The sequence below is a fragment of the Mauremys reevesii genome, linkage group 9, assembly GCF_016161935.1.
Source record: "Mauremys reevesii isolate NIE-2019 linkage group 9, ASM1616193v1, whole genome shotgun sequence".
NCBI classification, from domain to species: domain Eukaryota; kingdom Metazoa; phylum Chordata; order Testudines; family Geoemydidae; genus Mauremys; species Mauremys reevesii.
Window position 1 is genome coordinate 10,319,193 of NC_052631.1, and position 11,779 is coordinate 10,330,971.

The following is an 11,779-nucleotide window of genomic DNA, read 5'->3' on the forward strand; positions in this document are numbered from 1 at the left end:
TGGCCTACAGAGACAACCGGTTTGAAGATGCCATCACTACTGCCAAAGAAATGGTGGAAAACGTAAGAGTTGAGCCTGTCTTCAAGGAAACTCATATTCATCAGAAGAAGACACAGTTTGGTTATGAGGGCAGAAATGAGGTGATGGTAAGCTCAGAAGAAAAATTCAAGAGGGAGTTTTTTTGCTTGCTCATTAACACTGCTCGAGTGCCCATTGAAGAAAGGTTTGGACCACAAAAAGACCTGGGGAGTTTTGTATGACCTTAATAATCTGCCGGCGGACAGGAAAACACTTTTGAACAATTGTATGAACCTTCACCAGAGGTAACACATGGGGAATGTATGGACATCAATGATAAAGACCTCTGTGTCGAATTGGACAATATCCGAGATGTTTTGCAACACGGGAAGCACTCTCTGCTCCAAGTTCTCCAATTCATTCATAATGCAGAGCTGAAGAACACTTTTCCTAATGTGTGGATAGCTTTGAGGCTTATGCTCACGCTACCGGTCACAGTCATGAGTGGTGAACACAGCTTTTCAAAGCTCAGGCTCGCTAAAACATATCTTCGATCGACAATGACCAACAAGAGACTGACATTGCTTGCTATTTTATCGCTTGAAAATCTCTCTGACACTGTGCTTCATTTGGCAAGGGCAAAGGCGAGAAAAGCGACTTTTTGACCTAGAGGACGAGAGTTAACAGTCTAAGTCTGTCACCTACTGTAACAATATTTACTACTGTCCAATGTTGGTGCACAGTTGAATTTCTTGATGTTAGTACATGTTATTGCTAAAATTAAAAAGTTTCTATAAGCTTAGAGGAAATTAATTTTTATTTGCTTATATATGGTATGAATAAATACAGATTTACAGATCCTAGCGTGAAAATTTATCATCTTATATGACAGGGATAAATAATGCATGCAAATCATGCATCAAAGTTGTGAAATGGGCTGCAAATGCAATAAAAATAAGATATTCAAAAGTTTAACAAATGGTGGGGGAATGCTGAAGACGCTCCTTGTCTGGGACACCATTTGGTCTAGAGCAGGGGTAGGCAACCTATGGCACGTGTGCCAAAGGCGGCACTCGAGCTGATTTTCAGTGGCACTCACACTGCCCGGGTCCTGGCCACTGGTCCAAGGGGCTCTGCATTTTAATTTAATTTTAAATGAAGCTTCTTAAACATTTTAAAAGCCTTATTTACTTTACATACAACAATAGTTTAGTTCTATATTATAGACTTATAGAAAGAGACCTTCGAAAAATGTTAAAATGTATTACTGGCACGTGAAACCTTAAATTAGAGTGAATAAATGAAGACTCGGCACACCACTTCTGAAAGGTTGCTGACCCCTGGTCTAGAGCCAGCCTTGCATACTATACAGAGGAAGCCATGAACACATTATAAATTTACTGCCTTATAGCTGCAGAGTTTTTGCTGCATCCTATGCTTGGTTTGGGAGGTTCTTGGCCATGGAGTGGTCAGCTGTGTGGTTTTTCTAGCCCATAAATCTCACCAGATACAGGAAAAAACCTGTATTTGTTGAAAGCCAGTATTTCTCTATGGAGATCCCAGAAACTCTGTGGTAATCTTCAGACTCCTCATGGTACCATGACTCTTTCAGCCTCCCTGCCCTGGGCTAGCCTATCCTGCACCTCCTTCAAAGGTGATTTAAAAGCCTGCAGAAGGAGTTTCTGTAAATTAATTAATGTTGGTTAGAGGCCTGATTTTCAGAGTCGATGGGAGCTGTGGGTGCTTAGTACCTCTGAAAAAATTAGCCCTATTTGCAAGGTGCCAAGAGTGAACATGATACCTTGCAGAGGTAAGAAGGAATTGCACATGCCCTGAAGAGTTTACAATCTAAATAGACAATAATACAGGCAAAGAAGGAGTATTTTGTGCAAATAAAGCAGTATAAGTCAGCTCAATGATCATACATATCATTTGTTTGATTCAGGGTTTAATTTAATTTTATTTAGGGAAAGGATAGGTATAATCTAACATAAGATTAACACACTGACTTAGAACATATGATCAGGGCTCCTTCTGTGGGATGCTACTATGCGCCAGCCTGATATTTGCTAACAATCAATTGCTCCTTTAACGCAAGTGATATGGGTATGTGCTTTGAGTGATGAAAGTCCCTACTGACAACCATAGGGTCTGTATGTGTGCAGCCACTGTTTGTTACATAAACATTAATTAACTAGGGAAAATCCCTATGGCTTTTACTGTAGAAAATGTCTTGGTGGTTCTCCCTCCACCCTGCCATGCCCCCTCCCACAGCATCCAGGCGTACATCCAACTTCAGTTCACAGAGATATGTAGGAAGATAGCTGAGGGTAAGGGACTTGATAATACACTGCCTCTCTTTGTCAGATTTTAGCCTAAAGGAATGAATTTTGCACCCCTTTCATTACTATTCCCTGGAAATATGGGAGGGGATATGATCCTTTATTTGGACTAAGGTTGTAGAGTATGATACAGCATTATCATGGTTATAGAAAGCACTAGCCTCCCAGCTCAATCATGTCCAAATGAGTAAAACCATTTGAATTGGTGTTGATGGTATACAAGATTTGCCACTCTAGATCAGATTATTTGTCCATTCAGTCTGGCATCCTGCCTCTGACAGGAGATAATCCTTGATGTTGCACAGGAAGGCAACCCCCACTTGGTTGATTGTGCCATGCTATATATGGGGGTAAAATGCATTCATGACTTAAATGCATGTATGACTGTCATCGTCTCCTAGTGTGGTCTCTCAAGGGGTCTCAGCTTCTCCTGACTGACTCTCCTTAGTTTGCTCTCAGTTAGGTCGGTTCCTGGACCCTCACTCCAATTAAATCTGTCAGCCCTTCACTCTGTCCCTTCAGCCCTGTCAGCACTTCACTCTCCTGGCTGTTTTCTTGGAGGCAGCGTGGGGCAGGGCTGTCACCCCTTTTCTGTCCCAGGTCTTTCCGCCTCCCTTTTCTTCTCTTTACTCTCCCCTGGCCTTGTTTCCTCTATTGGTTGAAGCTGTGGGTGGCCTGCCTCCATGATTGGCAGCTCTGGCAACTGCGTGGGGTTGTGATCAAGCTGCTTGCTTGTAAACAAAAGAGACTCTCCTCCCTCCTCTATCTATGCTCAGTATGGGGTTTGTAGAACCCGTTACAATGATCTGTATTCTATATGGGATGGACATACTATGTTATCGAATAACTGGGTACCAGCTACATCGTCAACACAACAGCAATTACTTTCACATATAGGGCACAATTTGTTTCCCAAAGTAAATAGCAAGTAATAATTCTTGTCTCCTAGTCTGCACATAAGGGGAGGAAGGCAAACTTGTGCTGGGAAGCAGGTGATTGGCAGTGGCTAAATAATACTCTCTGGAAATTTACCCTGGTATTAGGCGGAGTTTGTTGTAGCTCAGAGGACAAAACCCACCCACCTCTCTGCAGCATCGCCTTCAATTCCTTTAATGTTAACAGCAAGAGAGCCAAGAAGGGCAAACTATATCTTCCTGGGCCACATGCAAGGGATGCACATTCGCTACGTTAGCCTGGCAGGGTTCAGAATCCAGCTTCGTAATAGCACAGGCTTTATTCTCCACACAAAATTACAGTACACACTGTTCAACTGTGACAAGCTATCATACAGCATGCTTCCTTACTGCCTTACCCTATATTTCCCCTTCATTAACTTTCAGTATATCCATTTGCAATAATTCAGTATTAAAGTTGTATATCTGGTAGGTGTAGGTTTGCTGTTCAAAGGGACTAAAATATCTAGGTAGCTGGTTATTTTACCCCCGATTTGTGCATTTTACAAAAGCAGCCTTCACCCTCTTAACCCATTCATTTTCTTTTGTAGGATGTTTTTGTGGTTAAGGAACTGCACTGGGACTCAGGAGACTGGGGGTAAATTCCCTGCTCTGCCACAGACTTCCAGCGTGATCTTGGGCAAGTCACTTAAGTTCTCTGTTTCTAATCTATAATATGAGGGTAATAATACTCCCTTTTCCCTTACCCATTGTATGTCTTGTCTATTTACATATTAAGCTCATTGGAGCAGGGACTATCTTGCTATTTGTATGTACACACAATGGGGCTTAGGACTTCTAGATATTATTGTAATACAAATAAATAGGAATAGTGTGCGGCTTCTTTGGCTATTTTGAAATGCAGGAAACTGTTCGGCCAAGCAGAAAGGCTGCTGTAACTGCACTCATTTAGGTAAAGAGCAGAACGTATATAGATAAATTCCAAAAGATCTTTGTAACACAGGTCCCAGAAGAACTCACCAGAGCAGCCTGGGTACAGAAATGAATTTCTGTCAGACACATCCCAAATCAGAAGTCTCTCATTCTGTTGAAAAAACAGAAAAAGTAATTGTTACGTTTATAATCACAACCTGAAATACTGGAACTAAAATGAGCACAAGATGCAACATAGTCGAGTGGTTAAAGCATGTGACTGAGAATCAGGAAACTTAGATCTACTTCTGCATCCGACAATTGCTGTGTAGCCTATGGTGAGTCATTAGATTCACTTTCAGGGTAGCCTTATCAGGTATTCTACCTACAAAAATATTGTACAGCTTAACCAATTAATGATTACAAAGTGCTTTGAGATTCTTTATTGGAAGATGCCACATTAGTGCTAATGAATCTCAAAACACTCTACAGATCTGTCTAGACTATGAATAAAGGTGTTTGAATAAATGGAATTACTGAACATGAACACCAATGCTACTCTGGATAAACATGATGTATCAGTCTTTATCTCAACCAGGGCCTATTTCTTCACTGACTGTACTTGCATTGTCATTTATACCAGTGCAAAGTAGGTGTCAAATGCAACCCAATCAGAAATCACCATTGTATTACTCCAGTTGATACCTGTTTACAGAGGAGTAACTAGATTAATGCTGTGGTGATTTAGGCCCCCTTTGTACAGGTGTACACAACAACACATTGTGCAAAGCAGTGGAGAATCAAGTTCTCTGTCTCTTCCCCAAAATTGCTAAAAGTAATTCTGCGGTAAGATAGCCACCTCTGCATAAATAACTATTTTTCTGTGATTTACAATTCTTTAATACAGAAAGCCCTCCCTGTCAAAAGTGATCTATCAGAAATATTGTTATGGCTAACCATTTTCATGATGCGGTCGTCAGCAAGGGTTAAGTGCTTGAGTGGGTAAATTCTAACACATGGCTTTTTTAGTGAAAGAAGTAAGTTTCCCCTCACTGCTTCAGAAATGTGCTTTAACCTTTACCTTGAAGAATAATTTCTAGTGGTGAGAGAGCAGTTCAATCTATAGTCAGTCTTTGGCTTCCCTCCTAAAACTCCTGACAAGGATGCTAATCATTATCAGGTGTGAGGATGGTTTTTAATAAGTTTAGTGCTTAAGAGTCTATTTGTTAACCTAAACCAGATCAGTCCTAACTCCTCTGCATTTTCCTACTGCCACTCAACTTAACCAGGTCTGTAGTTACCTTTCAATTGACTAGTGTCAATGATAATAATGATGATACATTTTTATTTTTAGAGCACTCAAACGTGGCCTCTAAGCTCTGCACACGCACACGCACACACACATATAACTAATAACTGAACATTTCCAAAGGGCAACAAGTCCTTTTAGAATAGTAATGAATACAAAAATCATTTTGTGCACTGCATGGGAGAGGTGCATTTCAAGATTTTCCTATATAGCTTCTATGAAAATTGGCCCCTAAGCAAGGGTGTGAGTCATTGATGAATACAGCGCTAAGGCTTCATGCTGTGCAGCAAGAGCTGTAAAAGACATTAGAGGAACATGGGGCGGAGGAGGAGAGAGCGTGGGGGTTAGGAGGTTATTAAATAAAACCTAGCAATGGGTTTTACGTGAACACTTTCTGAATGTTTTGAAAATGTACCACCTGATCACTGGGCATAGATCTGACTGCAGTCTTGGTGCCCTCAACTGGCTGATGCTAACAGGGGCTATAAAGACAGTTCTCTGCTTTCCTAGCCATAACTAAGGTCATGTCTGAACTACAAGCCCCTCACTGCTTAAAGTAAATCAATATACTATACTGGGAAAGTGCTGCTACTGTAGACACTCGTATACTAGCAAACCTGGAGCCTACACCAGTATAGTTATTCCACCATCCCTAAATGAAACAAGTTATACTGGTAAAAGTGCAGTTATGCTGATTTAACTGTGTCTGCATTAGGGCTTTTGGCCACATAGCCATGTTAGCAAAATATACCTCACACTCCTAACCTTGCCAGCTATGTCAGAAAAACTTTTAAGCGTAGACCAGCCCTCAGAGATTCTACTGGAGATCATCATAGAGTAGAGAGGGATTGGGTCACAACGTTCAAATCCAGATTCAGACTTCCACAGTGTTCAAGAGTGTTTGATTGTGGTCAAGATTCTCTTTATTATGGAAGAAATAAAAGCTGGTACCAATTTGATTTCATTAATTGACTAGCAAATAATGGACGTTCAAGAATTGATACTGGAATGATTCTGGACTTTATGGTGCAATCGGTTTCTATCTACCCAAGGAGGGAGTTACAGGGTGCAATAAAGAAATAATGTTTTTAGTTAATGCAAGCAGAAATTACCACGACTTCTTCCTGATCCCTCGTATTTACTTATATTCATCTCAAATCAGATAACAATGCAAGAACCTTTGCAGAGTCAGTCCTGCATTTATACTCTCATATCCTCCTATTCTTCTTCTCATTACTGCTATCCCCTTAATCTCTTTTTCCCATTCTTGGCTTCTTTCATTTTGCTGCCACCTCAGTTTACCCATCTGTAAAGCAGGTCTAAAAATACTTCCCTCCCTGAGTAATGTGAAGCATTTTGAGGTCACCAGATGAAAGGAGCCATATGTAAAATATATTATCGTTCGGTTTATTTTTATTGACTTGCAATCCTGGTTTTAAAATACTCTCCAGCTTTAATTTTAAATGCCCTTAAAAGTAGGCAACAGCCTTTTAAATAAGATATTGTTTTTCCTGCTGATCTATACAGACTGCAGACATTTTTCAAGAAATGTCTATGCATTTGTTTTTTCTCTCTGTTTACAGGTAACAAATTTACCTCCATAGTCATTATCGGAAGCCAAACCATCATGAAAAGCTTTATTTTCATGCATATGTGCAGTTTAATGCACTGAGCATAATCAAAATCAGTAAGTCTAAAACTAGATTTTTATTAGACACAATAGAAACCAGAAATCTTTACAAAGCCGAATAACTGTGGTTTTGCAGTTATATATTTTGAACAAATGAACACAGTGGTCAGTGTAACCAAAGATTCAATCATTTCAGAGGGAGAATAAGCTGGGGGAATTGTTTGTCAAGTTATAGTCTTATTTTGTTCAAAATCACTTCTTTTTTCTTCCATAAAGCTCTAATACAGCACCCATAGTTTTTACCAGCAAGGAAGCATTTTCTGTTTGTTTTTTTCCACTAGGAATCACACTCTCCATTTTAAACTAGAGCTTGACAACTGAGTTCTTGTTAAAAAAAACAAACACTGAAATATATAGACATACAGCACCATCTACTGGATTAATATATTGAGTATAAATGCACGACAGACATGTACAGAATATATTTCCACAAAGCAAAGGTAGAAAACAGTCATACACTCCAGAGCTTATTATAGTGATGTATTTAGTCAGCATCAGGGCTCAGATAAATCCATAGATATGGAATTTCCATGGATATCATGGAATAATACTTAGCACTGATTTAGCATATTATCTTTTTAAGGCACTATATAAATAGAACACACAAAAAAACTATGTTAAAAGAACATTACTAAGGTTGCAATGTCAAGCAAATTAGGAAATTCCAGAATTAAAATTTCCTGTGCCAGCTTCCTTGTGTATATGCACTTGAATTACATGATCAGATATTTTTTCCATGGAGGCCCTATCTCATTCAATGCGGAGGATGAAAGGTGGTCAGTTCATGAGCAGCTATTTAATAGCTTGTTTTCTTTTCATTGTTCAGTGTGTGCCTCCCCCTATTTACTCACACCATTCAAACCCTGCTCTGAAGACAGAATTATAAACTTCCTCATAATATCTGAGTGTTTCACAAAAATGAATTAATTTCCATTTCACCCTATTTTATAGACAGTGAATTGAGGGCCAGAGAGATAAAGGTTTAAAATGTCCACTCATTTTAGAAGGACAATTTGAGATGCTTTAGCATTATAAAACACTTTTAAGTATTCAAAGCATAGCTCCCATTGACTTCAGTTGCAGGTATGAGCACTCAGCACTTCTGCAAATCAGTCCCCAGTGTATTAAGTTGGGCACCCAAAAATGAGGAACACACATTTAGTGAATATCTGTGAAAAGTTTGGTTTAGGTGATTTTCCTAGCATCACATAGGAACTCTGTGGCAGAGGCAGGGATAGAATGCAGTTTTCCAGGGGAGCATTCAATTGCCTTCATCTTGAGACCATCCTTTCTCTTCCTGCAGTCCCCTGCCTCATTCACTTCACAGCTTTCAACTTCTGCAACAAATAGAGCAAACATCCTACAAACAACAGCCTCCTTCAATAACCAATCCTGAATGATTCCAAGAGCAGGTCTAACCTGTGCACTGAATGAGGAAGGCCTCCTGTGGAAAAAATAGAACACGATCATGTACTTAAAGACTGTATCACAATTAAAGCTGCATGAAAACTGGCATGTCAGTCCTTTAAAAAATGTTCCAAATTGGAACAAAAAGTCAGACGTGAAATTTCCCGTGGAAGAATCAAAATGGAGTTTTGTTTTGTTTTTAAAATCTCCAGTCCCATCTCCCTGGGGTTCCAGACTCCCCAGTTCTACATCTGCTGTCAGGTGGCAGGTGAGCAAAATCTGGAGAGCCCCAACTCTGTGACAGCTTCCTCTTCCATGCTGCCTAGGGCCCGCAGGGGGATCACTGAGAACACAGGAGAGAGTGTCTCCCTGCTCCCAGTTTGGGGGCCTGCAGCCAGACCTGGCACAACCTAGACTGTTAGCTGTTCCATTAGTAGGATTTATAGAAAGCCAGCCAGTTGCGTGGAAGATTCTCATATAGGTGCAGATTCACATATAGCTGTGATATTACAGCTAGTAAAAGGCAGTGGTACATCCTCCGATATTCTAATCTCCAAAACTGAAAACCACCTCTGTGCAGGACACCCAGCTCCTGCTGGCTCTGGGAGGGCAAAGAGTTGTGGGACTGAACCTGGATTGCTCATCGATTGAACCTGGGACCTCTTGAGTTTAGTGCATGAGCCTCTACTGCGATAGTGCTCTAACTTTTGTACTGGTGACCCCTTTCACATAGGAAGCCTCTGAGTGCAACCCCCCTTATAAATTAAAAACACTTTTTTATATATTTAACACCATTATAAATGCTAGAGGCAAAGCGGGGCTTGGGGGTAGAGACTGACAGCTCACAAAACCCCCATGTAATAACCTCATGATCCCCTGAGGGGTCCTGACCCCCAGTTTGAGAATCCCTGCTCTGCTGCATGAGCTAAAAGCCAACTGGCCCCTAGATAAGACTGTAGAGCAGACTCATTAATCTCTAAGTCAGGGATCAGCAACCTTTGACACGCAGCCCACCAGAGTAAGCCCGTGGTGGGCCGGTTTGACACTCCAGGCCAATGGGGGCTGTGGGAAGCGGTGGCCAGCACATCCCTTGACCTGCGAAGCTTCCCACAGCCCCCATTGGCCTGGAGTGTCAAACCATGGCCAGTGCGAACGTGGCAGGTAAACAAACCAGCCTGGCCCACCATGGGGCTTACCCTGGCAGGCCATGGGCCAAAGGTTGCAGATCCCTGCTCTAAGCGGTCCTGGTGCCACTAGAGGGGACGGAACACCACACTCAGCAGGTGTGTGGGTTACATTCCCCCCCCCCCCCCCACACACAGGGCACTACCACCACAAGAGCCACCAAGCCAACCCGAAATGCGCCTATTTAATAGGATTTGTTTCCCCTTTCCCTCTCTTACTGGGAGGCAATCCACCACCACATAACCAAGGCACTGGCTTGGGGGAGAGCAAAGACCCCAATGAGGGACTGACTCTGACCCTCAAAGTGGGGGGAGCCAAGAACCCCTCCGATTTTTTAGCAGGGGGGCACCAAACCCGTCTCATTATGGGAGGCATCCCCCCAACTTTCCAGCATGAAACCCCCACTGTGTGAGACTGTGGGGGGAACACAACCCCTCCCATGCCTTTTGGGAAGGGGGGGGGTCGCAGGAACCTTCCTGGCCCCACGAGGAGGCAACAAATCCCTACCTCCTCAGCACGGGAGTCACGGAACTGCCTGCAACAGGGGGCTAAGGCGGTGCCCGGGGGAAGGGGGTGGGGTGAATTGGGACCCGTGGCGCGGGCTTGGGGGCTGGAGGGAGCGGGGTGGGCCCGTGTGAGGGGGAGCGGGGGAGGGAGGGGGAAAGTGTGTGACCGGAAATCGGGTTCCCTCCCGCCGCTGGCTTCCTGTTTGGGCCGTAACCAAGGGCTTCCCGTTGCTAAGGGAGCTGGCGGCGGAGCCTGTGCCCGGGACCCCACTGCCCCAGCATGAGCAGTGGCGACACCGACAGCGGCTCCTCCGCCTCGGTCCTGGCCGAGCTGGACTGGGACGATGGGTTCGCCGTCCCCGTGGCCAACGCGGAGAACAAGGCGCTGGAAGAGGAAGTGAGTGGGGAGGCGGCAGCCCGACAGGGGGACACAAACCGCACCCCCGTCCCCGGCTCAGCAGCAGCGGGGCATGAACCCGCCTCCCCGACTCGCCAGCGAGGGAGGGACACGGATCCCCCTCCCCTCCAGCGGGAGGGAGACATGAATGGCCCCTGCCCCTAACGGGGGACGGGGCAGAATACCAACCCTTCCCCCTCCCCACCGGGAAGTGGGGGGACATGAATCATCCCCTTGCCTCCTCACTGGGGTACGAACCCCTCCCCGGGTCCTAGGCTAGGGCCCCATCAGCACTAGATGGGAAACCTCCCTCCCCCCCAACACCCAGGGCTGGTGCAACCATTTAGGCGACCACTAGGATTTGGGGGGGGGGGACCATTTTCTTCGGCAGCGACTGCAGCGGCCGGATCTTCCGCCACCCAGGTCGCCGCCGACATTTAGGCAGAGAGAGCTGGGGCAGGGGAGCATGGGGAGGGCCACCTGCAGCAAGTAAGGGGTGGGGGGCAGCACGCAAGGGAACTCCCTGCCCCAGCTCACCCCTGCCCCGCCTCCTCCCCGAGCACGCCGTGGCTGTTTCACTTCTCCCACCTCCCAGGCTTGCGGCGCCTAAGCTGATTGGCGCAGAGCAGGGGTGAGCTGGGGCAGGGGGGGTGCCTCAGGGCAGAGGGTGGGGAGCTGCAAGGGCGGCGCCTCAGGGCAGGGGCGCGGGGGGGGAAGGGCGCAAGGTGGAAGTTTTGCCTAGGGCGCAAAATATCTTTGCACCGGCCCTGCCAACACCCCACCTCAGGTTCCCTAGGGGAGCATCTATCCCAGGACAGAGACCCTCCCCCCGGGCAGCTCATGTAGCTAATGCTACTCTTTAGTCTATGTAGTGACCCAATGGGCCAGCATGGTGCTGTGCTACTGGAGGCACCCATTGATAGCTGAGCTATAAATCCCAAGGGCTACCCACGGGTAAAGCTCCCATGGCGTTTTTCACAAGAGGGGTAGGGTTAATGTGATGTCCTGGACAAACTCTTCATCCTTCCCCCCTTCTAGGTTGGTCCTGTGTTTGTCATCTTCACCTGTTCTTTCCTGAGGTCCTGATACATGCAGGGAC

At 44.7% G+C, this 11,779-nt stretch overlaps 1 protein-coding gene and 1 long non-coding RNA gene across 4 annotated transcripts in view; one reads left to right on the forward strand and one right to left on the reverse strand.

Annotated features, from left to right (window-relative positions):
- LOC120371941 overlaps positions 1-10,471 on the reverse strand; it is an 86,658-nt gene extending 76,187 nt beyond the window's left edge. For 2 of the 3 annotated variants that reach the window (XR_005584660.1, XR_005584658.1), the window contains exons 1-2: positions 10,285-10,471; positions 4,295-4,358 (exon numbers count right to left, since the gene is read on the reverse strand). This is a non-coding gene — a long non-coding RNA (uncharacterized LOC120371941). The remainder of the gene's footprint in view (positions 1-4,294; positions 4,359-10,284) is intronic. The other variant, XR_005584661.1, reaches the window with a different exon arrangement.
- A 92-nt stretch (positions 10,472-10,563) lies between these two features.
- The window catches only part of CCDC39 (coiled-coil domain containing 39), a 31,900-nt gene continuing 30,684 nt past the window's right edge, over positions 10,564-11,779 (forward strand). The window contains exon 1 of the mRNA XM_039488421.1: positions 10,564-10,680. Coding sequence (XP_039344355.1) covers positions 10,564-10,680 — 117 coding nt within the window. The remainder of the gene's footprint in view (positions 10,681-11,779) is intronic.